The following is a 26,781-nucleotide window of genomic DNA, read 5'->3' on the forward strand; positions in this document are numbered from 1 at the left end:
ACACCTAGGTGTAGTGAAATGCTTCTTGCCAATGCAGCACGTAAAGAAAGAATACAGACATAACAGTCATAAAGAAATGTAAACATAAAAACATCCCCCCACAATGGTTCCCATTATGAGGGAAGGCACAATGTCCAGTCCCCATCCCATGTCCACCCATAGTCGGGCCTATTGAGGCCTCCACAGTTGCTTTTACGGAGGCCCGATGTTCCAGGCCGTTCTCGCCGGGTGATGGTGCTCCGTCGTCGGGAGAATCCTCTCAGCGGCATGGGAACCCTGGAACGGTCGCTTCCCTTACCAGAGACCGCGGCTTCCGAAGCCAACAAGGCCGCGCCGGATGGAGCTCCACCACTGGCGATCTCGGCGAGAGATCCCAGGCTCCGGATGTAAAGTTCAGCGCCGCGGCTGCTCCATAGTCCCGCAGCTCCGCGATGTTTCATCGGCGGTCTTCAGCTCACCGGAGCTCCAGTGCGGCGACCCGGGCAAGGCATCGCCCGCCCCGTGATAGCGCTCCAGCGCTGTGCAGCCGCCACCGAAGCTGAGGTACTGGGCGGTCCCCTCAGGAAACGCCGCTCCAGGCCCGTTGGTAGGCCGCGAGTATGGGTAGAAAGTGCAGCCCGGAGAAAAGCTGCCTCTCCGACCAGGTAGGGACCCTGAAAAGTAGTTTCCCCCTTCCTCCCCACCCCCCACATAAAAAAGACGAGTTCCAAAAACAAAACACTAAAACTCACTAAAAATAAAAATAAAATGAAAAACGAACAGCTGCAGGCTGGGCAGCCATACCACACAGGACGGCGCCCCCTAACAACATCAACAAACACTTTGAGCCAAACTATTTATTCAAAAACAATAAATGAACCTTTCGGAATTGTACATAAATAATGTTTCAGTCTCTTTTAAGTCCACGTGAGGAGGCAAGAGCTTGGTCCTTTAGTTTGTTTTACTTCCTCTGTAGTATGCATGACCTGTGGAGTTATATAACAATACTGAATATTTCTGTAGAAATAAGTATCCAATAGCTTTGTTAGATTTAGGCTGTGGGCCGAGGAGCTTTATTCCAGTGTTTTGTGACCCAAGTCACAGAACTACATGAAATTTTCACATATTGTGTAAAAAATATATATAAATCACCCCTGAAGCTCATCAAGAACAAGACTTGCACATTTTTTATTAAATTAGAGAAAAAACTGAAACATTTCGGGTATTTTTAGTCCAATCAAAGCACGTTTAACATTGAGTTGTCTGCCAGTTGGCCAATCACGCGCTTTGTTTCAGGCTAGCACACATAGCTGAGAGGGCTTCACTGATGCCTGTTTTACTGGAGATTCCGATGAAGGTTCTTTGTTGTGGAAACTTGCAGCAGGGTAATTGAATTTAGTGAGAAAAGCAGTAAGAAGTCTGAAAAATGTGCAGCTAAGTGGATAGAAGTGGAAGAAAGTCTTGAAAGCAAAGTCCCTGCTGAGATGCTTTGTGAATCAACTCAAACTAGGTAAGGTAAGATCTAAAGTCTGAATTTATGAAAATTAATCTGTATGGACTTTAATTAATTTAATTGCACCCTTTATAATTTGAAAAAATGAGATTTGCTGTACATTCATTCACTCACACTCACTCACTCATTCGTTCACTCATTCATTCATTCATGAAGTTGAGGGCCTAAACTATATAAATAACAAGGTAAATTAAAAATTTTCACTAATGCCAGCTTGTTGTGCATAGTGAAACATATTTAACATAGTGAAGCTGCGGTCTCAATTAAAAAGCGGCCGATTCGCGAACGTGGAGCCGCGGATCTTCTCCGCGGGCGGGGGGGGGGGGGGGGGTGTACATAGTGCTGTCCGTAGCGGCCATTTCCAGGAAAAAGGAGGAATATATCTGGAATATATATATATGTGTGTGTGTGTATATGTATAATAATATATATACCTATATATATTCCTCCGTATTAATAATATAATAATATATTATATTATTATACCTATACTACTATCTGGAATATATATAGGTATAATAGAATTTTTTTACCTATATTACTATCTGGAATATATATAGGTATAATAATATATATATTAGATTATTATACCTATATTACTATCTGGAATATATATAGTTATAATATATTATACCTATATTACTATCTGGAATATATAGGTATAATGAGATATAGTTTAAATGGACTGCAACACGGAAATAGGCTGCCCATCGTGTAATAGGGCATTGACCACTAGATGGCGCTTACTTTCCCGATCTCATTTTCTAATTAGTTTAATTAATTAATGTGCAACTTTCGGCAATGACGAGTTATGACTTCCTTCTCAATTATATTTCATCTAAATCTGTGGAAAATGTCATGTAGTTTGGTGACTTGGGTCACGAAAACTGATTTCTAGACACATTTTTGATGCTCGGCCCACAGCCTAATTGTGGTAAACAATCGGATGGTTTGAGTGTGACAGTGATATTCATTTTTTTAAATTGAAAATAAATCAATTGCATGATTACTATTCTGCTTTGTTTCAAAGGCATATTTGATTTCCTTTTGATTTTTTTTTTAACTGAGGAAAACAACTTTAAAAAAATGTTTTAATTGAAATTTGCACTGCTCTGTGAAAAATATTTTGACACTTGCAGATTATTGGGTAATGGAATCTCCAATTAGATCAGTTTCATTACAGGATTTGGATTGATGGGATATATTTAAGATGTTAAATAATATGTGGAATCAAAGCAGGTTTGTACACGCTGTAATTTCTGGTTGCACAATCATAATGGTTATGCAATAGCAGTGTAGACAATATTTAATAATGTATGTGTTGTGTAAGCAATCTTTGGTTTAAGCAAGCGATTTTGGTGATCAATGACTAGTAGGTAGAATCAAGTCATTTGCTGTTATCAAAATGACTGACACTGGAAAACCCATTGGTACTTATTGTTCAACCTATGTGTAGCTTCATTCTGACGAGGGAGAACCAGGACACAGGTCTGCATAGAATGTGGACCTGGTGGACCGAGCGCAACTGTAAAATAGCCTCGTGCATCAGTACCAAGATGGGTGTGATCTTGGCCACTATTTAATGACTAAACTTCTAAATTACTTGAGTGTTCTTTATGATTTGGAAAACAGTCAATGGATCCTTGTCAGACGGGAGGCGTGTACTTAGTTGAGTGGTCACTATTGATAATGCATTGCAGTTGGGGAGAATTGGCGTGGGATCTTTTCCTAAAGTGTCTGAGGCCGGGTCTCAATTTAACGTAGATTAACTCAAAGTTGCAGCAACTCAGCGGGATGGGCACCAACCCTGTGGGCAGAAGGAATGGGCGACGTTTCGGGTCGGGACCCTTCTTCACTTAATTTAGCGTCAACGCTTGTTCTTTCCTCCAGCTGCTGGTATGTGCGTTTGTTTGTTTTTTGGGGAGGCGGGTATATTTCTGAGTTCGCTGCTGCTACAAAGAGGAGCCGAATCCGAGCTCCCCCGGTCAGTGCTAACCGGAGCGGTCGTCGTTGGTCGTCACGGCCACTGCTCCCGCGATCACTCACTCACTCACTCACTCGCCTTCAGTGCCAGCAGCTGTCGCGAAATAAAAGGCCGCGCTTGCTTTACGGCAGGATAGGGCAGACCAACGATACTGGAGGAGCAGGCAGGCCAGTCGCGGCCGGTGACGTCAACGCGTTGGCGTCGTCCCTCCCGATTAAATAAATCGACGAATTAATTAACCGAGTTAATACCGACGACCGGATGGTTGGCCGGCAGCTGAGGGGCGGGCAGGCCGGCTGCTGAGCGGGCTCCGCCGGCCACCTGGCCGGCCGGCTCCCGAAGGGCAGCTCGGAGAAGAAAGGCTGAGGAGAAGGCGGTGAGGACCGGGGTAGAGGGGGGGGGGATATTGGCGCCGCTCACCGCTGAGATCGCGGCCCGCAACCACTCTTCCCCAACCCCGCCGTCTCCATCCCTTCCCCCCCCCACCATCCCCGCCGTGACCGTTGGCCGTGCGCGCGCATCATTCAGCGCCATGCGCGCACCCGACACCTCCCGTCGTGTGCACGCGCATCCGCCGCCGAGCCGGGCACGCGCCCGTCCTCACACCAGAGCCGCCTCCTGCCTGCCTCCTGGGTGTGGGCGGGCCGGGTAGGATGGATGGATGGATGGATGGGGGCGGGAATGCGCTCGACCACTCGCCCTCCTCTACCCCCACCCCTCTCCCAGCGGGTGCCATGTGTGTGTGTTCACTGCTGCTTCATATGTCGCTCAGCATGGTGTCTGCCGGACGCTGCCCCTGGGGGAAGTATCTTTTCTTTATCTCTTCTCCCTGGTAAAGGAAGGGGTGCAGTGGAGGGCTTCATTTTCTCCCAAGCCACATGTGTGGTGGGGGTTAATCGGATGGCTCTTTGGTGCAGGCAAGATGGGCTGAGCGACGTTGTGTCACTAACGAGGGATGGGACCGGAGCAAGGCATTGCTGTCATAAATTTGGCAAAACAACAAATCTATTCATGCTCTTTGCTTAAACTAAGCCTTCCCCGTCTTAATGTGCCTGCTACTTTCCCCAATTCTTGCTTGGTATCGAGTTTTAGGGACCGAGGATCTAGTGGGAGGGAGGAACTGAAGGGATTCCACTTTAGTCAGGAAATGGTGTTAGGGACTGAAGACAGATAAATGACTGAAAACTGTTGGGACTGAAGACAGATAAATCCCCAGGGCCTGATGGTCTGCATCTGAGGGTACTCAAGGAGGTGGCCCTAGAAATCGTGGATACATTGGTGATCATTTTCCAATGTTCTCTTGTGACAGGATGGATTTAGGAAGGGGAAATCATGCTTGACTAATCTTCTGGAATTTTTTTCAGGATGTAACAAGTAGAATGGATAAGGGGAAGCCTGTGCACGTGGTGTATCTGGACTTTCAAAAGGTCTTTGACAAGGTCCCACACAAGATTGGTGTGCAAAATTGGAGCACTTGATATTGAGGGGAGGGTATTGACATGGATAGAGAACTGGTTGGCAAACAAGAAGCAAAGAGTTAGAATTAACGGGTCTTTTTCAGAATGGCAGGCAGTAACTAGTGGGGTGCAGCAAGGTTCGGTGCTGGGACCCCAGTTATTTACAATATATATTAACGTTTTAGACAAGGGAATTAAATGTGACATCTCCAAGTTTGCAGGATGACACAAATGAGTGGCAGTGTGAACTGCGATGAGGATGCTATGAGGCTGCAGGGTGACTTGGAAAGGTTGGGTGAGTTGGCAGATGCAGTATAATAATGTGGATAAATGTGAGGTTATCCACTTTGGTGGCAAGAACAGGAAGGCATATTATTATCTAAATGGTGTCAGATTAGGAAAAGGGAAGGTGCAATGAGACCTGGGTGTGCTTGTCCATCAGTCACTGAAAGTAAGCATGCAGGTACAGCAGGCAGTGAAGAAAGCTAATGGCATGTTGGCCTCCATTGTGAGAGGATTTCAGTTTAGGAGCAAGGAGGACCTACTGCAGTTGTACAGGGTCCTGGTGAAACCACACCAGGAGTATTGAGTGCAATTTTGGTCTCCTAATTTGAGGAAGGACATTATTGCTATTGAGAGCGTACAGCGTAGCTTCACCAGGTTAATTCCTGGGATGGCAGGACTGACATATGATGAAAGAATGGGTCGACTGGGCTTGTATTCACTGGAATTTAGAAGGATGAGAGGGATCTTATAACATAGAAACATAAAAAATAGGTGCAGGAGGAGGCCCTTCGAGCCAGCACCGCCATTCATTGTGATCGTGGCTGATCGTCCCCTATCAATAACCCGTGCCTGCTTTCTCCCCATATCCCTTGACTCCACTAGCCCCTCGAGCTCTATCTAACTCTCTCTTAAATCCATCCAGAGACTTAGCCTCCACTGCCATCTGTGGGAGGGAATTCCATAAATTCACAACTCTCTGGCTGAAAAAGTTTTTTCTCACCTCAGTCTTAAATGACCTCCCCTTTATTCTAAGACTGTAGCCCCTGGTTCTGGACTCGCCCAACATTGGGAACATTTTTCCTGCATCTAGCTTGTCCAATCCTTTTATAATGTTTCTATAAGATCCCCCCTCATCCTTCTAAACTCCAGTGAATACAAGCCTAGCCTTTTCAATCTTTCCTCGTATGACAGTCCCGCCATCCATGGGATCAATCTCGTGAACCTACGCTGCACTGCCTCAATCACAAGGATGTCCTTCCTCAAATTAGGAGACCAAAACTGTACACAATACTCCAGATGTGGTCTCACCAGAGCCCTATACAACTGCAGAAGAACCTCTACTCCTATACTGAAATCCTCTTGTTATGAAGGCCAACATTCCATTAGCTTTCTTCACTGCCTGCTGTACCTGCACGCCAACTTTCAGTGACCGGTATACAAGGACGCCCAAGTCTCGCTGTACCTCCCCCTTACCTAACCTAACCCCGTTGAGATAATAATCTGCCCCCTTGTTTTTGCCGCAAAAGTGGATAACCTCACATTTATTTATATTATACTGCATCTGCCACGCATCTGCCCACTCACTCAACCTGTCCAGGTCACCCTGCAACCTCCTAACATCCTCTTCACAGTTCACACTGCCACCCAGCTTTGTGTCATCCGCAAACTTGCAATTCCTTCTTCCAAATCATTAATATATATGGTAAAACAGTTGCGGCCCCAACACCGACCCTTGCAGTACTCCACTCGCCACTGCCTGCCATTCTGAAAAGGACCCGTTTACTCCTACTCTCTGCCAACCAATTTTCTATCCATATCAACACCCTACCCCCAATACCATGTGCTCTAATTTTAGTCACCAGTCTCCCATGCGGGACCTTGTCAAAGGCTTTCTGAAAGTCTAGATACACTATATCCACTGGCACCCCTTCATCCATTTTATTTGTCACATCCTCAAAAAATTCCATAAAAAACATATAAAATTCTTATATGCAGATGCAGGAAAAATGTTCCCGATTTTGGGGGAGTCCAGAACAAGGGGTCACAGTTTAAGAATAAGGGGTAGGCCATTTAGGACTGAGATGAGGGAAAATGTCTTCACCCTGAAAGTTGTGAATCTGTGGAATTCTCTGCCACAGAAGTTAGTGGAGGCCAATTCACTGGATGTTTTCAAGAGAGTTAGATTTAGCACTTGGGGCTAAAGGATATGGGGAGAAAGCATGAATGGGGTGCTGATTTTAGATGATCAGCCATGATCATATTGAATGGTGGTGGTGGCTCGAAGGGCCGAATGGCCTACTCGTGCACCTATTCTATGTTTAACAGTAGTGACTTCAAGCTCATCACTGCGTTGTCTGTGGTTGTCATGTTTGCACATGATCTTTTGGCACGTCACGATAAATTTGCACAGTTGATTTGCTTTGCGGTTGTGGCAGTTTTTGACTGTTATTGAAGCTTGCTACTGAAGAATCTGTACCTCTTGGATGTATACTAGGAAATTTCTCAAAACTGTAAAGCCAGGAATGTTGTGATTGTGACGACCTCTTTTGTTCAAAGAGGGAGGAGTGAGTGATATTTTAGGATCAAACTTTTCAAATTAAAGTATACAATCGATGTCAATATTATTTTGTTTTCATTTCAGATTTAGTGTTTGTATATTCAACTAAAATAAGTTGAAAATTTAAATCAGGAACATTTGATAGCACCACGCAGTCACTAACCAGTCATAAATGTTAATATGGACAAATGATTACTTTATGCTCTCATGTTTGTGATTCATCAAGCTTATGAGTTATGAGGATTTTTTTAACAATTGCCTTCTAAAAAATTTTAAGATAACTAATATGGAAGACCAGGAAACATAGGGAAAAGTAATATAAATGTTTTATGCAACATCATCCATGAAATACACACTGCACCTGAATGGTGAAGTGCCAAAACAAGCTGGTCGATCTATGAATTTATTTTTCTCTTTCCCAGCACATAACTCCAGTTTTGCACTTCACAGTTTCCATTTAGAGTTTGACAATTCTTTCTTCTGTGGCATTTATGCATAATTATGTTTTTTTCTGTGCCATTTTGTGTTTTATATCATCCTTATATCATTTTATTTTAACAGTTTTAAGGTCGAGAATGAGATTCATTAAGGACAGAAATGGGTTAAGACATCAGGTATATTACATTTTAATGTTTTGTATAAGAAGGAATTGCAGATGCTGGTTTAAACCGAAGATGGACACAAAAGACTGGAGTAATTCAGCGGGACAGGCAGCATCTCTGGAGAGAAGGAATGGGGGATGTTTCGGGTCGAGTTGAGATAGAAGGTGCAGTGTATATTGGAACTGGGATAAATAGCAATAGGATCAGTTGGATCAGGATCAGTTGTGCCTGTTAAGGAGAGAGTATACATTAGAATTGAATTGACCGAGAACAAAATGCAAATGAAACTTGCAGATTGCAATCTAATCTTGAATGAGAAAGATTAGATGCACCAGGGCTGAAATTGAACAAGCTTGTTCTTTGAGGAATCATTTGAAATATTTTGTTTAAAATTAATGCTGTGTAATGTTCTTCTTTGCAAAACAATGGCAATGCAGTATAATTGTCAAAAGAACCAGAGAGATAGTTCATTCATATTGTTACTTAAACATTGCCCTGAGCTGCCAAGAAACTTGCCGTGGCTCAAAGCCTTTAAAAATACAGTCCTGTTATTCATCCTTTCTCTCCTATTTTCTGTTCTGTAATTTATTGAACTAAATGTACACAATTTTAGCTGCTAGTAATGAATGTTATTGGTAACTAGGGTTGGAGGCACAGTGACACCTGTGAATCATGGTCATTTTGTTTCGCCAGCTAAGTTTTCCAGTCACTGCTGATGATGGTCTTATAGTCCAAAGAAATTCTAGGTTTGAATTGAAAAATCACCTTTTCACCCATTCTTCTTTGAACAAAAGATTCAATCATTTTCCAGTGAATCAAATCTTGACCTCCAATGTAGTGCAAAACCTGACATGGGATCTCTGCTACATTTCAACTTGCCTGCATTGTGACCATGTCACTTTCAATATAGCCACGGTCTAATGGTTTGGTTAGCCGTTCGTTTCAGTTTACACAAATTCTCTTCCCAGGAAGTGAACATGAAATGTGACAGTGCCCTCAAAGCATACTGGAAGCAATTGATTAAGTTCCAGTTAAAGAGTTTTTTTAACTTTGTAGTATGGAGGCTGTTTTGAACCATTGCTGCAAGGCAGTTATTCTCAACAGATTGAGCATGTTAAGTAAGATTTGGGTGTCAGTAAACATAGTGATGTTTTTCTGAGATGTTTTTCTTTTGGCAGGATCAATTTTTCACAATATTTATGTAAAATGCAAGAATAGTTTGATATTGAATTGAAACTATGCCTTTTTCTTTAAGTTCCTGGACGCAACAAAGCTTTGAGGGGGCCATATCTGCATAGACTCCATTACTACTTCTTAGGAATAGAACATCAATGTGCAGCACTTTGTCACTGGGAGTAGACACAGTTGTTGCTGCACTCAGATAAGTGGCTGGAAAGAGAATTCTGAGGTACCATTTAGTCAGAAAACATTTGGTCAGAGAAGGCCTGAACTATCAACATGATGAACTCTCATCAACCTAGATTCAATTTAATTGTCACATGTATCAATTAAGGTACAGTGAAATTTGAGTTGCCATACTAAGTGAGAAAAACAACAATACACAATTCAGCCACATAAAATAAAATTTAACATAAACATCCACCACAGCGGAATCCACATTCCTCTCTGTGATGGAAGCCGATAAAGTTCAGTCATCTTCCTCCTTTGTTCACTCACGGTTGCGACTGAACCCTTCGCACTTGCTGTTGCCGACGGTCCGCTGTTCAAGCCCTCTCGTCGGGATGATCGAAACTCCGGCGTCGGGACGGATCGGAGCACTCCGCGGCATGAAGCTCCCGAGTCGGCCGCTTCTTACCGCAGACCGTTGCTTCACGGTGTTAAAGTCCACAGGCTCCGCGGTTAGAGCTCCTACACTGGCGATCTTCGGCAAAAGATCCCAGGCTCCATGATTGTCGCGCTTGAAGCTCCGGGCCGGTCTCCAGGAAAGGCCACACCACTCCACGTTGTAGGCCGCAGGGGGGGACGGAGATGCGACACAGAGAAAAATCGCATCTCTGTCAAGGTAAATGACTGGAAAAAGTTTCCCTTGATCCCCCCCCGCACCGCCCATATAAAAATACCAAGAGACATTAAAACAAACATTCAAGACAAACTTAAAATAATAAAAGCAGAAGGGTCGAGACAGACTGCTGGCGAGGCGGCCATTACGGGCGCCACCCGATGGTGAAGGTTTTCTACTTGTTATCTTGACTTCATGACAAGCCACAGGAAGTAACCTTTGTGCCTTTATGATGATAGCTCAGCTCAACCTTCATATTTAAAAAAAGAACTCTGCTTACTGACAGGTGTGTCTTTTGTACATCATGAAGACCTCAACAAGCTAGTCCCATGTGCAGTTTCAACTGCCTGGCCAAGCTTTAATCTCCCATATAGTTTTCTTACCAATTCTGTATTTTTCATGATTAGAACATCATATCCTCTCCTTGCTAAAGGACTGAAGCTGCACATTTTAAATGAATGCACCACTTAGGGAATCGTGTCTTGTGCATGGTTTTGTGGTCTTTGCAAATTAAATGAGGTTAGTTTTTGTTAATATTCTTTGAAGTTATCATTTTTGTCATGATTTTAAGGTTTAGACACAGTGTATAGGGAACTAGGGCCGACAGAATTTATTCCATTGATGGGGATGAATCTAACAATTTGTGACTAATCTGTTTTAGGTTCATGGTGTTCGGCACGGACTAGAAGGGTCGAGATGGCCTGTTTCCGTGCTGTAATTGTTATATGGTTATATGTCTCATTGGACTGTTATGTTCTGGACTAAAAAAAATTGAGAAGTGATGAAGTTAAAAGAAAAACACTCTGTTCAATTTACAGGAACATTTTAAAGAGCAGATTAAAAGTAGAGACAAATGTTTTCATTTTCTGTTGTGGAACCTAACCGGTAATGTAAAATAAAATTACATTGTTTGGGGACAATCTAAAGTTATAGTCGTATAGCGTGAAAACAGGTCTTTTGGTCCAACTTGCACTAGTCCTACCTGCCCACACTTGGCACATAAACCTATCCTATCCATATACTTGTCCAAATGTCTCTTAAACATTATGATAATACTTGCCTCAACTACCTCCTCCGGCAGCTCGTTCCACATACCCAACACCCTTTGTGTAAAAAAAAATGTTACCCCTCAGGTTCCTATTAAATCTTTCCCCCTTCACTTTAAACCTATGTCCTATTGTTCTCAAAGATTTTTTCCTTCCTCCCTACTCTTTGTCCAAATGTGGCATGCTACATGGCTAAACTTGAATGTTATAGCTGCATTATAAAATTCAAAGTATATAGTATTGTTGGTGGTATCAGGGATGGTACTGGTGAACCTTACTCTGCAATTCTGTGCAAAATGTGCACAGAGATTGATGTATTTATTTATGAGAACCTATTTATTGAAATCTTAATCAAATTATAGTTACATTTTATTTGAGTCCAAATTTGGTTATATACTTGGGCAAATGAATCTTTTGGCTCTAGATATTATGGTTGAGTGGGTGTTACATTTATTAAATACTTCTTGCTCGTTACTTTCCACTTACTTACTATTGGAAGTGTCGTCTTTCAAACCGGATGTCAAACCAAGGCTTATTCAGCCACATTATAACAAAATATACAGTGACTATTCTCAGAGTTGAAAGCTTTTCTGGTACTTTGGCCGCATCACAAAAACAGATTACCAAGCCGTGTCATTTGCCTGATGTCTTGTAACATAAAAGAACTTGAGATGTATGTAATTAAATTAGAGCCAGGCCATGAAGAAACAAAATCAGGAAAGTACTTTTTCTACACTAATAATAATCTGAAGTTCAACACCTTAGGACAAGCTGAAGATTTGTTTGGTTATTCTGTCAACACAAATTCTTTACCTTGGTGTGAGTACTTAACTTGCATGTAAATACAATATTCACGAGTACATGCCTGTCTCAATGCAACATTTTTGAATGCACCTTTTGGGATTTACTATAGGCTTGTTTATCTTAATGTTTATGCCACACACTTGTGTCCCTCAGATCTATTTTTTTCTGTGCCTGACAGGTTTTCTGAGTCATTGATAATTTGATTTTGTTATAGTGCCATAAATTGAAGTGAGCCTTTTTAGATGCACTTACTTGTGCATTCCTATTTATTCACTGAATGTGGACTGTGTTGGCAATTATTGTTCATTCTTAATTACCCCGAGAACTCAGGGAGCAGCAATGAGTCAACCACATTGCTGTAGATCTTGAGACATACATACATGGACCAGACAAGATAAGGATGGTAAATTTATTTCCCTGAGGTACATTGATGAGTGATATGAATTTTTAATGACAGTCTAGTACTTTTGCTGCTTATGATTATTGGGGGGGAAAAGCTTTTTAAATTTCAGATTTATTCAATTTGTTGAATTTAAATTCTGCAGCTGCTGCATGGCATTTCAACCTCTGCGGATCAGTCGACTAGAAAGCTAGCTGCTGATTCAGTAACCTAACAGCACTGTGTGTGTGTGTGTGTGTACGGGCGCTGACTCAGTCTGTCCATCTGCATTTGTGCTTCAGTTGTGACTGCTCCCATTTCTCTGTCAAATGAGAATGTTTCCAATACAGCGGGTGCTGGTGCATCCAAAGCACACACACATTAAAATTTTTCTTTATTGTTTTTAAATTGGTTAAATACACAACTATTGAGTAGAGAGTTTCAAGTTTTAGGCAGAGCTGTCATGATGGATCAGTGATAAATTTTCAAATCAGGTTTGTCAATATCATGGATTGAAATCTAAGGTAGTAGTGTTCCAATTTACCACTGCCTCTTGTAGAGGTCATGTGTTTGGAAGGTTCAATCAGACTAGGCTTCGCAAGAAACTGCAATACATTTTTCAGATGGTATACCATCTACAAAATGGAGATTGTGAAGGTTAAGGGTAGTGGATTGTGCAAATGAGCTTACTTTCTCATGACTGATGTCTGTTCAGTCAAGTATTGTAGAAGATGCAGTCATCTAGGCAAGTATTCCTAACTACTCCCCATTGTAGCTTTACACATTACTAGACTAAGTGGGACCCGTTGGGTCCCAGTCACACAGGAGGCCTGATCCCCCAATGCAACCCATTCCCCAATGCAATATTCCACCATGGTGTGGGAGAGGCGGTGGTAGTGTCAGAGAGGCGGTGGTGGTGTGAGGGAGGGGGGGCTGCCTGAGGCGGTGGTGGTGTGAGGTTGGGGGGTTGTAGTGGGAATGGGGTGGTGTTGCAGGGGAGGAGGGTGGCGTGGGGGAGTGGAGGGTGGGGGGGGCTCCACTCAGCGGCTGCCGGCCGTGGCACCACAAAGCGATTTTACCGACTCCAAACAGCGGCTTTCCCGACTCCACTTTTGCGGACTCAATTTGCACTTGTGGACTCAGCCCTGCCTCCGAGACTTTATTCTCCAGCAGGTGCCGGAAGAGGCGTTACCTTCATGGTGACTGACAGGCGAGAAGACCAATCTGCTGATCTCACGATTTTTTTTAAACCTTCATAAGCCATTTAGAACTGAGACGAGGAAACACTTTTTCTCACAGAGAGTGGTGAGTGTGGAATTCTCTGCCTCAGAGGGTGGTGGAGGCGGGTTCTCTGGATGCTTTCAAGAGAGAGCTAGATAGGGCTCTTAAAAATAGCGGAGTATGGGGAGAAGGCAGGAACGGGGTACTGATTGGGGATGATCAGCCATGATCATATTGAATGGTGGTGTTGGCTCGAAGGGCCGAATGGCCTACTTCAGCACCTATTGTCTATTGTATTTAGAAACAGGAAACATGGGAAATGCATTCAGTAGTCCAGGCAATATCTGTGGGAAGAAAAAAGCTAATGTTTCAGCTCTGGGACTCTTCATCAGAAAGACCTGAAACATTAACAGTTTCTCCTTCAATGGTTGCTGCCTGATCTACTGAATGTTTCCATTGTTTTCTGGTTTTATTTCAGATTTCCAACTACTGCAGTTTAGGGAGAATTTTCAGCCACAGTATTTATGTGGTTTGTTCAGCGAAATCTCTGATCAATGGTGACACTCGGAATGTTGATGATAATAACCCTGTTGTACATCAATGGTCGGTGGGTCGACTTACCATTTCTTATAATCACTGTGAAAGTTTTGGTCTTAGTATATGCAGGCTTGGGCTGCTTTTTCTGAAAAGTTGCAATTGGTTTTGTGTGTAATCCTATTTCACCGTTTAAATTTATGTAATTAAAATGTGAGAGTTTTTGGTATCTTGCTGTTGAACTCTGCTGAGATGAGAGGGTCGATTTTCCATGTTTCAATTCTTTATTTAGCCAATGCTCCAATGATACGTATCAAAAGTATGGACTAATTTTTAAGTGGTAAGCATTTTTTGTAGTCATGAAGTAACATTTTCTTAATTTTTATCTACAGATGAATCCATTGTGATAGCGCCACTGCCTGTGGGGAGGAACCTAAGATATAGGCCTGAAGGTAGATCAACCTGCAGTGGGATTAACATTTTTTGAAACCAATTCACTTTTCACCACTGACCATGGCCAGCAAAAGGAAGTCTAAAATTCCTTGCATGGTCCCTGCAAATGAAACTCTGGATCAGAACCAAGATCTGGATATGATTACAGATGTTGATGATGATCTTCCTCCAGACACTTCTGATGAGAGTATGGCAGCAGATGGTGCTGTAGTTGATGATGAGAATATTGCAGAAAAGGAAGTACAAGATAACCAAATCAAGAAACTAGAAGGAGGCTATGAGTGTAAATATTGCACTTTTGAAACACAAGACTTAAATGAATTTACAGTGCACGTTGACTCAAAGCACCCAAATGTTATTCTCAATCCATCCTATTTCTGTATGGAATGTAATTTTATGACCAAAAGGTATGATACTCTTAATGACCACAATGCTAGATATCATTCGGGTGAAATAAATTTTAAGCTTAAAATGGTGAAACACAACAATCAAACTGTCTTTGAACAGACTGTTGAAGAATGCAATAGTAATGGGGTTCCTACAAATGAAGATCAGTCCGAAAACATTGACACCACTCCGACAGGAATATCAATAAGTAAAACACCAATCATGAAGATAAAAAATAAAAATGAGACCAAAAGAATCTCTCTGTCTCCAAGTTTTGTGGATGAATTCACAGCTAGACAAGAAAACAACGATGAGACAATGGGCACCAACTCGGTCTTGGGATCTACTAGTACCAGTGGAATTTGTATTAACCAAGAAGGAAATGGTGTTATAATTGATTCAGTAGGTATTAGCCAATTGATACAGTCTCCAAATTCTAATTGTATTCCAAAAGTTATGATTCCATTAAACAGCATTCCAACTTATAACACTAATATGGATGTAAATACTCACCTAGTGAACACATTCAACAAATTTCCCTATCCTACGCAGTCAGAAGTTGTAACGTTAAAAACTCAGACAAAATATACAGAGGAACAGATTAAAATCTGGTTCACTGCTCAACGGCTCAAGCATGGCATCAGCTGGACCCCAGAGGAGGTGGAAGATGCCAAAAAGAGACAATTTAATGGCACTGTGCACACTATACCGCAAACAATTACAGTCATACCTGCACAGATTTCAACATCTGCTAATGGATTGCAGCAGATCCTCCAACCTTGTCAGATAGTTGGTCAGCCAGGTATTGTCTTGGCACAGGTTACCAGTAAAAACGTGGTCACTGGGAATTCTCCGGTCACTGTCACCGTTGCAGGAGTTACAAATCAAATGCAGTGGCAAAAGCGCAGAATGCAGGAGGGTGAGACAGGGCCTGAAGTAAAACGGCTAAACGACTCTCAGCTTCCTCAATTTGCTTCACAAGGAGGTTCCCTTAATTCTGTCTCGAGTACAGATCCATACATCGTCCGCCTCAAAAAGACAAAAGAGCAACTGAATGAACTAAAAGCCAGCTTCAATAGGAATGCATTTCCCAGTGATGCAGAAATTGCTAGAATCATACAAATATCAGGCCTCACAAGAGGTGACATAAAGAAGTGGTTCAGTGATACACGGTACAACCATAGAAATTCAAAATGTAATCAAAATGTCAATATTGCTGAAGTCAGCAGCACCATCATTTTGGATTCTGGAGATGAAATGATTTCTGAATCGCTTGCAGTAAATCAGCAACGTAAACATGGGTGGCATGCTTTCCCAGATTTTACTCCTCAGAAGTTCAAAGAGAAAAGCGCAGAACAGCTTCAGATTCTCCAAGAAAGTTTTCATTTTAGTCCATTTCCCACTGATGATGAGATTAACAAGCTAAGGACTGAAACAAAACTCACTAGAAGAGAGATTGACGTCTGGTTTTGCGAGAGGAGGAAAATTAAAAATTCAGAAGATAAAAATGATGAGAGCGGAAAATTGGTAGACGGTGAAGTTGATGTCAAACATAAGGACTCTGATGCAGGGAGCACAAAATCACAATATGGGCAAATTCATACCACATCTTTGGCCAGTGGCTTAGCAATTCCAAGAGTAATGGCAACTGCAGTTAGCAGACTATATAAGAAAACTCCAGAGCAGTTACATCTGCTTAAAAGCGCATTTGTTCGCACGCACTGGCCATCCCCAGAGGTATATGACCAATTAGCTCTAGACACTGGGCTGGCCAGAACTGATATTGTAAGTTGGTTCGGAGATACCAGATATGCTTGGAAAAATGGCAACTTGAAATGGTACTATTATTATCAAAGTGGTAACATGGACACTCAAAATGGACAAACCCAGGTTTCCTCCAGAAGGACTAAAGGTAGAGGTAGATTGAGAGGCAGACCACGAGGAAGAGGAAGAGCAAGGGGGAATGGAAGGTCTCGCAACTGGAGCGGCATGACGTCAAGCAAAGTATCTACGGAACTCGCTTCAGGGAGAAATTTTCTTGAACCATATTACTTGAAACACAAATATTTAAATGAAGAAGATCTTGATGATCTTGTGGCAAAATCAGGCATGAGTTATGAAAATATCAGGGAATGGTTTGTACAAAGGCAAACGGAAGTTGTTGTTTCGGAGAGCAACAATTCAAATGGACAGTACCCTGGTGAAGATGAGAAAAACGAGCCACTTGAAGAGGATGATGACTGGGCTGGTGAAGAGAATGAAGATGATGCTTCTGAAGGAAGTGGCAGCAGTGATGTGTGGAAGCCTCCATCGCAAAAAGAAAATGAAGTAACTGAACCAGATGATGAACACTAGGTAGAGAATTCTAACATAAAAGTGTAAGTAATTATAAGTATATTTTACATTTTGTACTAAGAAATCTCAAACCACAATTGGGAAATAGTACAGCACAATACTAAAAGTTAACATTTTCCTTTTAGCAAATGAATCTGTGGAATTCTCTATTATTCCCATGATGTGTTCCACCAGATATTGATTTAGCACATCTACATGCAGAATGGAAGATTTTTATTTGTATATAGAATATTTTGAAAGTATTCTGATGGTGACCATTGTACTTAGTATGGCTGGTGTAGAGGACCTTTCTAGCCTATTTTATGATTCCCATTAGTACAAGGTGACACTTCATAATTTCAATTAACTTTACAGCTTTTATGATTTTTTTTTGTGTTCCATCTGACTTTAAAAACAGGTGGTCCCAGAAATGTGTTAGATACTTTCTTTTGTTTAAGTAATGGGAAGCTTACACGGTTAATTATACCATGGCACATATATTTGTTCGTGTACTTGCAGGGCTATATGTCAAGATTTTGATCTATGCTACTTTTAATAGTACCGGGACAAATGGGAACCAATATCATGTCGTCAAGTCAAGTTTATTTGTCACATACACATAGTGATATTCATAAGTAAATATTTTTCAATATCTATTTTAAAAAGTGGTTTAAATTTTGTCAACTCAGTCATTTAATTGCTTGCAATTTGTAAATTTTTTTAAATAAATTACACTAAAATGCCATTATTAATTGAATTCCTAATGTCAGGGGAAAAAAAGTGACCTGATTTGTTCATGAAATATTCACCTCCAGGTGGTCAAAAATGGTTGTAATTAATGCATTTATGAAACATAAGGTATGTCTTGAAAATGTTTTGGTTTATCTGATTCCAGTAGTTGAATACTAAAGTCAGAATCTTTTTTTTTTTTTTTAATTGGTTTCTTCGCTGTTGAAAAATAAAGTAAGTTATCAATTAAAAGTTCGATTCACAATATCCATCAATGTGTAAAACAACATTATTTGATCCCTATGGCAAATTGCATATTGTTGCAAATACTTCAGTGTGTTAATTTGAAATTACAAACCATATCCCCATACTTAGTTGCTCTGCATTGTGTTTCTTCCCCATCCCTCCTTTTCCATGTGCAAATTGTGTGCCTGTTTCTGCAGTTGACTATATTTTATTGAAGTACTTCAATCTACTTAAAATAAAATTCCACTGCATTTCATTTACAATTGCCTTTTTTTAAATGTGTGTGCGTGTGTATATAAAAAGGGGATCATCACCTTGTTTCAGTTTAGTTTATTGTCACGTGAATGTGAAAAGCTTTTGTTTCTGCCAACTAGACAGCAGAAAGACAAAACATGATTACTATCGAAGGTAGACAAAAATGCTGGAGAAACTCAGCGGGCGAGGCAGCATCTATGGAGCGAAGGAAATAGGCAACGTTTTGGGCTGAAACCCTTCTTCAGACTGATGTGAGGGTGAGGGGAACGGGAAGAAGAAAGGAAGAGGAGGAGCCAGAGGGAGAGCTGAGAAGGGGAGGAGACAGTAAGGACTACCTGAAATTAGAGCAGTCAATGATTACTATCGATCCATTTACAGTGTATATTACATGATAAGGTAATAACGTTGCAAGGTAAAACCAGCAAAGTCCGATCAAGGATAGTCTGAGGGTCACCAAAGAGGTAGATAGTAGTTCAGCACTGCTCTCTAGTTATGGTAGGATGATTCAGTTGCCTGATAACAGCGACTTGGGAGCAACTCTCCCGTTACACCACTATGCCGCCCCTGTGCTGGTACATAGTTCTTTGAAAGTGGCGTCACAGGTATATAGGGTAGTCAAGAAGATTGTTGGTACATTCGCATTCATCAGTCAGGGTATTGAGTACAGAAGTTGGGATGTTATGTTACAGTTATACAAGGCATTGGTAAGAAACAGAAAAATAGGTGCAGGAGTAGGCCATTTGGCCCTTTGAGCCAGCACCGCCAGTCAATCTGATCATGGCTGATCATCTAAAATCAGTCCCCCGTTCCGGCTTTTCCCCCATATCCCTTGATTGCTTTGGCTCTAAGAGCTACATCTCTCTTGAAAAGAGTGCTTTTGGAGTACAGGTACTATGTTTTGGTCACCCACCCTGCTATAGGAAGGATATTGTTTAGCTGGAAAAAATGCAGAAAAGATTTACAAGAATGTTGCCAGCACTTGAGGGCCTAAGTTATAGTGAGAGATTGGACAGCTAGGACTTTATTCCATGGACATTAGGCCAAAGGACCTGTTTCCATGCTGCACGACTCTATGATTAAATTCACAACACAAATTATCTTTATTAACCTATTGAGTCCACAGAGTTTTAGTTTTCAGTTTGAGTTTAGTTTATTGTCACTTGTATCGAGGTATAGTGAAAATCTTTTATTGTCTGCTAACCGGTCAGCAGAAAGACAACACCTGATTACAATCGACATATCCACAGTGCACAGATACATGATAAAGAAAATGACAAGTACTGTTTAGTGCAAGATAAAGTTCAGTTAAGTCAGATCAAAGATAGTCCGAGGGTCTCCAATGAGGGTGTTAGTAGCTCAGGGCTGTTGTCTAGTTGTTGGTAGGATGGTTCAGTTGCCTGATAACAGCAGGGAAGAAACTGTCCCTGAATCTGGACATGCTTGTTTTCACACTTCTATACCACTTGTTCTTGCCAATATGGACCAAAGAGGGGAACATTGAACCAGTATTTCACTTTTGATTGCAATCTAGTAAATGATTACAAATAAATCACTGGTTGCAAGTGGGAACTCACAAAAACATGTATTTATCAATTTCAGGTGCAATTGCAGCTTATGAAGGCTTTTGGAAAAGCCTAAACATCCTTTTCAGTCTTTCTGAGGAACGCTGGTAAATTTCAACAAAGTTGTCAGGAATACAATTTTAACTTTCAGGTTATGCTACAATTTTGTATAACATAAGTCGTCAAGTCAACTTTATTTGTCACATACACATACAAGATGTGCAGTGAAATGAAAGTGGCAATGCCTGCGGATTGTCCAAAACAACAGAACAGAACCGGTATTTACATTTTAGAAAAATAAAAAAGACAAACACACCAGTACATTAGTTCCTGGTGAGATTAGAGTTTACAGTCCTAATGGCCAGTGGGAAGAAACTCCGTCTCATCCTCTGTTTTCACAGCGTGACAGCGGAAGCGCTTGCCTGACCGTAGCAGCTGGAACGGTCCGTTGCTGAGGTGGTAGGGGTCCTTCATTATCTTTCTGGATCTGCACCACCTGGTGTATAGGTCCTGCAGGGCGGTGAATGTAGTTCCCACAGTGCGTTCGGCCGAATGCAGTACTCTCTGCAGAGCCTTCCTGTCCTGGGCAGAGCTGTTCCCAAACCAGATTGTGATGTTACCTGACATGATGCTTTCTACAGCCCCAGAGTAGAAGGACTGAAGGATCCTCGGAGAGACTCTGAATTTCCTCAGCTGCCTGAGGTGGTAAAGACGCTGCCTTGCCTCCCTCACCAGTGCGGTAGTGTGTGTTGTCCATGTCAGATCCTCTGTGATGTGGATTCCCAGGTATTTGAAGCTGCTCTCCCTATCCACAGTAGTCCCATTTATCTTCAGTGGCATGTACGTCCTTGGTTGTTGAGCCCTTCTAAAGTCCACAATCGGCTCCTTAGTTTTAGTGACATTCAAGAGGAGGCTGTTGTCAGCCACCTCCTCCAGGTAGGCCTTCTCATCTTTATCGGAAATCAGGCCCACCACCACAGTGTCATCAGCAAACCTGATGATGGAGTTGGAGCTGAACCTGGCCACACGGTCGTGTGTGTACAGGGAATACAGTAGGGGGCTGAGGACGCAGCCCTGGGAGGATTCTGTGTTCAGGGTGAGGGGGTTGGAGGTATGTCTCCTCACCTTGACCACCTGGGGCCTGGCGGTGAGAAAGTCCAGGACCCAGGCACACAGGGGAGTGTTCAGCCCCAGTTCCAGCAGCTTCTCAGCCAGTCTGGTGGGGACTATGGTGTTGAAAGCTGAACTGAAATCAATCATCCTCACGTAGCCCCCCTTCTGGCTGTCAAGGTGAGAGAGAGTGGTGTGCAGAACCTGGGAGATCGCATCATCCGTGGATCTGTTCGGATGGTACTGCAGCGGGTCCATGGTGTGAGGGAGGACGGCGCAGATGTAGTTCTTGATCAGCCTCTCGAAGCATTTCATGACCACTGAGGTGAGGGCCACCGGTCGATAGTCATTCAAGCAGGCTGGAGAGGCATTCTTAGGCACTGGGTTTTTATAAGAATTGTATGTGTTTGTAACAAGTATAAATTCATTACTTGTATATTTCATGCAGTAACTCTTATATTATTATATATTTTTACATAGTTGTGAACATAAGATTTAGACAATAAATGATGGGGCCTCAACTAATCATCAAAGCTGTTCATATCTAAATTTAATTGTAAGAAATCAAGTTTAAGCATTTTCATACAAATAAAAATGGTGAGAATTCCTTGATTTGTAAACATTTCATCTACGTTCTAAAGATCAAATTATCTAATGCATGTATACAAAATCGTTTAACCCAAAACGTTGACTGTCCATCATCTCTACAGATGCTGCTCAACCAGCTGAGTTGCTCCAGCGCTTTGCTTTTTGCACCAAAATTGGGCCATTTTTTCAGTTTGGTGGCAACCTAGTGTGTGCACATGCGTGTAACTTAATGTAAACAGAATGTATTAAACATGAATTCACACAAGTGTAAATTTGTATTCATTATCAATGTTTGCACTGGAATGGGAACAACTAATCTCATCTTGAGTTCTTCTTTGAAAGATGGATGTGTGCTGATCTTAAGTGTGCCACAACACTGAGAGAGAGCTCTGATCTTCTAAATAATTTCTTGATATGAGTTTACTAGGGAGGCCTATGACTTCTCCGTGACATTGTCAAGTTTCCACATTTTCCATCCATGTGTTAGTTACACGTATGGGTTCAGCGTTGCCTTTCCTTCCCATTTAAAAGACGCTCCATGGAAACTGCCCTACAGGGACTGTGATTGTGTACATTAATAGTATAGATCAGGGACCTCCAAACTTTTCAGCATGAGGGCCATATTGTATATTTGTCACATTTTTTTAGGGCAGCACACACACACACACACACACACACACACACACACACACACAAGCGCTCACACACACACACAAGCGCTCACACACATACACGCGCTCACACACACTCACACACACACACACACACGCACGCTCACACACCCACCCACTAACTCAGCGGTGCCGCTGCTGTCGCCGATCTTCACTGTCTCCCCGGGGCCATCGATGCTGCTGGCACCAACCCATATCTCTACTCCAGCCCACCACGGGCCTCCACGGGTGACTCCGCCAACCCTCGCCTCTCCACTGGCCACCAGCAGGCTGGAGGTGTCACCTCACCAGAGTTCCAAGCTCAGCACCAGGCCCACAACTTCCACTATGGTCTGGCTCTGCTGCGTTCTAGTGTTCTTTCTCCACCCCCTCTCCCCCCCCCCCCCCATCCTACAGGGAACCTCAGTAGTGATGGGTCTTCCCCTTCCCACTCTTTCAACCAGGTTACCCTGACCACACATCCCCTAATTAAAATTTCCCGCTGTTTATTTTGGCTTTTCTTTTACAGAGGTCTGGCAGCACTGCACCCCTGAGTATCCGTCACGTACAACTAACGGTAACCTGTTAGCAGCTACACACAAACCCTCAATTTGATAGCCTATGGCAAACTGACGTGTAAATTCCCGCGCTACCACAAAACCCACTAAATAGCCCGCCGTGCGGAACGTGTTGCTACGGGCCAGGTAAAATCTCGTGGCATGGCAGATGTGGAGACCCCAATTCCCATTCCCAATAGATCATTCCCAATTGATGTATGGAATTAATTTATTCCTGTCTTCTCTTGCATTTCCTCGGTTATTTAAATCCGAGTAACAACATAGAAAAAGCAAAACGTCCAGAGGTACGTGGGTTGGTTAGATGAAATAGAATAAATATGGCCATTGAAGGAATTTTTGATAGCAAGGCAGAATGATCTTTCATTAAATATCTTAGAAACTACAAATATGAATATTACTTTAGAAGACGATTAATATTTATGTCCTTCGAACATCTTGAAGCTAATGGAAAATGCTACGGTGAGGAGCAACTATTGTATCTATGAAAGAGCTTTAAAAGACTGCTTATACATTTCCTGATAGATTTACTTTTATTCTTTAGGAACAGCAAATAAGTAAAAGTCTTCAGTGGAGCCTTTGGATAAAGAACCAATATGGAGAATCATCAATTCTCGTTTTCTTCCGTGAGCTGCAAGATTACTTCCGTAAATAAATATCCATACACCACACATTTTATTTCTGAGTAAAATATAGGCTTTTTTAAAAACATTTCCACATTGCCAAAGTTTTAATACAACTGAAAATAACTTTTGTATATAGCTATTGTTATGGGTCAAATTTGTACAGTTTGGGATTTTATTACATTTTTACTGAAGTTTAATTTTGGAGATATCTTTGAGCACAATTTTTTTTTTTTAGATTTTAGCAAGCTCTTAACATCAACTGTGCAGTTTGGTTCAGTCTGATGTAATAGTTTGCCCCCGCCTGATTCTGCAGTTGGAGTAAAATATGAGCTATCTGATCGCATTAGATTAAAATACTGGTAATCACTTATCAGTAAAGAAATGTAAACGCTTATATTTGTGACTTAATTATGCATGGTGTTTTTTGTACATGTGCTGGAAAAACACCTCCTCAATCTCCTCAATTCTATGCTTTAGTCTTTAGTAGCTACTTGAAATGACATTTATTGTAGGTGTAGATAAAGCCAGCAGAATTGTTTTCCTCTACTTATTTTCATCAGAAGCCATATTCCAATTGCTAGTATTTTTTGGTAACTTCTGCAAGTCATTTTGTATGCTGAAATTAGAAAAATGTTGCTTCATATATACAGTACTACATTTATATAATATATAGTATTTAAATATTATATGCGTTAAGGGGGTTGCAAGCTGTGGTTTGAAAAACAAAAAACAGTTCTAATTTTTCCACACTATTTATTGTACTTCTATGTGTACTGTGAGAATAAACATTGAAGAGATTATTTTACTTTTTTGTAGTTAGCAATTCACTACTGTAGCTATCTGTAGTTAGTATGTTTTGCTTGTTTAAGAATTGACCATTCATGCTCATCCCTTTCAGTACTTAGTGTTTAGATTATTTTCTGAAAATTAAAAAAAAAAAATCTACGAAGCACTAATGGTGAGGTAAACCAGTCAAATTTAGTTTTAGATACCTATTTCTATAGAAAATGTTGATCTCTATACAAATTTCAATCATGACTACAGTCATGGCTGGTGAATGCGCAATTTTATTATGCAAAACGTATTTGCACGGTTATTATACAAGTACTGTATACTAGATTCTTCAAAGTTTCATCATTATTAGATTGTAACTTTGGCTGTCTAACCTCTACTGGCACATGCAAGTCATGATAATATTTGGGCCTGCACTAGCAATTCTCAATAATAGTTAAACTTTTTATTTTCCTTAACAGTTTTAATATTCATCTGGATCATGATGAAATTTGAAGTGTAAATTTATAATAATATGGACATTGGGCTTGGTCAGATCTTCAGGTTTAAAAAAGTATACCAATGGTAATTTGGCAAAAACTTTTGTTGCACATTACTATGCAATTTGTTGTTGTTCCAAACACATTTGGGAAATACTAGCTAGTGGGACCTAATACTTGTTCTGGCTTGCTGGTGCTGCAGGTTTTAGTTTGCACGGAGAACTAGTCATCGTAAAAATATAGCATCGTGTTTTAAAAATGTTAATAATTATCACTGCAGTAATGAATGAGGAGAAAATAACCAGCCCATGCATTTTTCTAAATGGAACTCGAAATAGTGCTCATTGTATCCTCTCCATTTTTTTAGACCCCTCCTCAAGAAGAATTGTGTAGAAAATAAAATGAAGAAGTTTTGAAGTGTCAGAGTTCATATTTAATCAAAATTGTAGAGGCCTTAATACATCACATGTTGATTTTTTTCCCCCAAGATACCTTGTTATCGAATCATAATTCTATTGTTACGTAACCCAGTGACTTGAGTCTTGTTGGCTACGGCATTAGTTACAGGCCTTGCAGAACTCTTCTTGCCATTTACAAATAGTCCTCTCTCCCAACTCAAAAGTCCAATAAATCTTCACAGTACCCTCATACTTGCCTTTATTTTGGGTTTGCAGTGCAATCTTGTTTGTTCAGCCATCGCCCCTGTAGGTTCTGTAACATGTGTGCAAAACATGCTCAAAGAGAAGTTTAATGTCTTTTAAGAATATCTGTGACTATCCAATATAATCAGCCAGCACATATACCATTCTGAGCAGTTTCAAGGTAACAGCACATTATAAAGATTTGTGGAGATTTTGTAAAGGCTTATTGTTATTTTTTGAAATATTTTATCTGCTTTTTTGCCATGGATTTTTTTTAAACAGATCTGTTTAGTTCTTTTTTGCAGTCTTGAAAGTTGTGTTTGTAGATCTGATGTCATTTTCCATTGACTACAATACAATGATTGTAATATGTGAATATAATGTTTCAAAATAAATCTCGATGCTGTCATTTATTGAGTTAGATTTTGTGCTACTTTCTGTATGTCTGCAGCAGACATTTTTATTACTCTGCATTTGTACATTTTCATTGATTGTTTCGTAACGTGCCGTAAAAGGAAAATGTTTGAACTTTTTATTTATTGCTGGCTGAGTACCGCATTATCTTTGTTAGTGTTGAAACAATTATATTATTTTTAAAAGAAAATCAAGTCGGGTTGAACAAAGAGATGGATTAAACTTGCAAATATGTGGCAAGGATCTGGGAGAAGTAATGCAACGGAGAAAATTCAGAAAAGTAGGTAAGACAAAGTGTGAATACCTGAGATTAGGTGAATCACAGCCAAAGCAGTGATTCATTTTTCTGAGTCCACATTCTCTGACCTATTACCTTTCCTTATCCCAAGTGATCTATTTACCTTGCAATTAAGTAATGTACGATCCCCTGATGTCAATGCTCATAGACTGTTGTGGGTCTCAAACCTTTGAACCTCAGTGAGATTATGAAAAAGTAAACGTGGTGACATTTAATCTCTCAACAAGAGTTTGCACGTTCTCCCTGTGACCATGTGGATTACCTCCGGGTGCTCTGGTTTCCTCCCACATTCCAAAGACCTGTAGAGTTGTAGGTAAGTGACCTCTGTAAATTGTCCCTGGTGTGTAGGGAGTGGATACAAAAGTGGGAGAGCACAGAACCAATGTGAATGGATGATCAATAGTTGACATGGACTCGGGGCCAAAGTGCCTGTTTCCATGCTGTGTCTAAACTAAAGTAAACCTGCCCTTGAAAAATGTATTGAATCATTGTGAAATATAGTCACTTGGTGGATAATATGTCCATGGTAGGCTTCCATAG

The 26,781-nt window shown here is 41.2% G+C and overlaps 1 protein-coding gene across 3 annotated transcripts; it reads left to right on the forward strand.

The window, feature by feature from the left end:
* Positions 1-3,642: 3,642 nt before the first annotated feature.
* On the forward strand, positions 3,643-25,940 carry zhx1 (zinc fingers and homeoboxes 1). Of its 3 annotated transcripts, none has more exons than XM_033019084.1 (3): positions 3,643-3,852; positions 14,495-17,320; positions 23,536-25,940. In XM_033019084.1, exon 2 carries the CDS (start codon positions 14,616-14,618, stop codon positions 17,295-17,297), a length of 2,682 nt encoding a protein of 893 aa, XP_032874975.1. In that variant the 5' UTR covers positions 3,643-3,852; positions 14,495-14,615; the 3' UTR covers positions 17,298-17,320; positions 23,536-25,940. The 3 variants fall into 3 exon arrangements, with proteins under 3 accessions (XP_032874975.1, XP_032874977.1, XP_032874976.1); XM_033019086.1 differs by lacking the exon at positions 23,536-25,940 and adding an exon at positions 17,796-18,511 and having other exon boundaries at positions 3,653-3,852; XM_033019085.1 differs by lacking the exon at positions 23,536-25,940 and having other exon boundaries at positions 3,653-3,852; positions 14,495-18,511.
* The last annotated feature ends 841 nt before the right edge of the window (positions 25,941-26,781 follow it).

Source organism: Amblyraja radiata, chromosome 4 (genome assembly GCF_010909765.2).
Source record: "Amblyraja radiata isolate CabotCenter1 chromosome 4, sAmbRad1.1.pri, whole genome shotgun sequence".
In the NCBI taxonomy this organism is placed as follows: Eukaryota; Metazoa; Chordata; class Chondrichthyes; order Rajiformes; family Rajidae; genus Amblyraja; species Amblyraja radiata.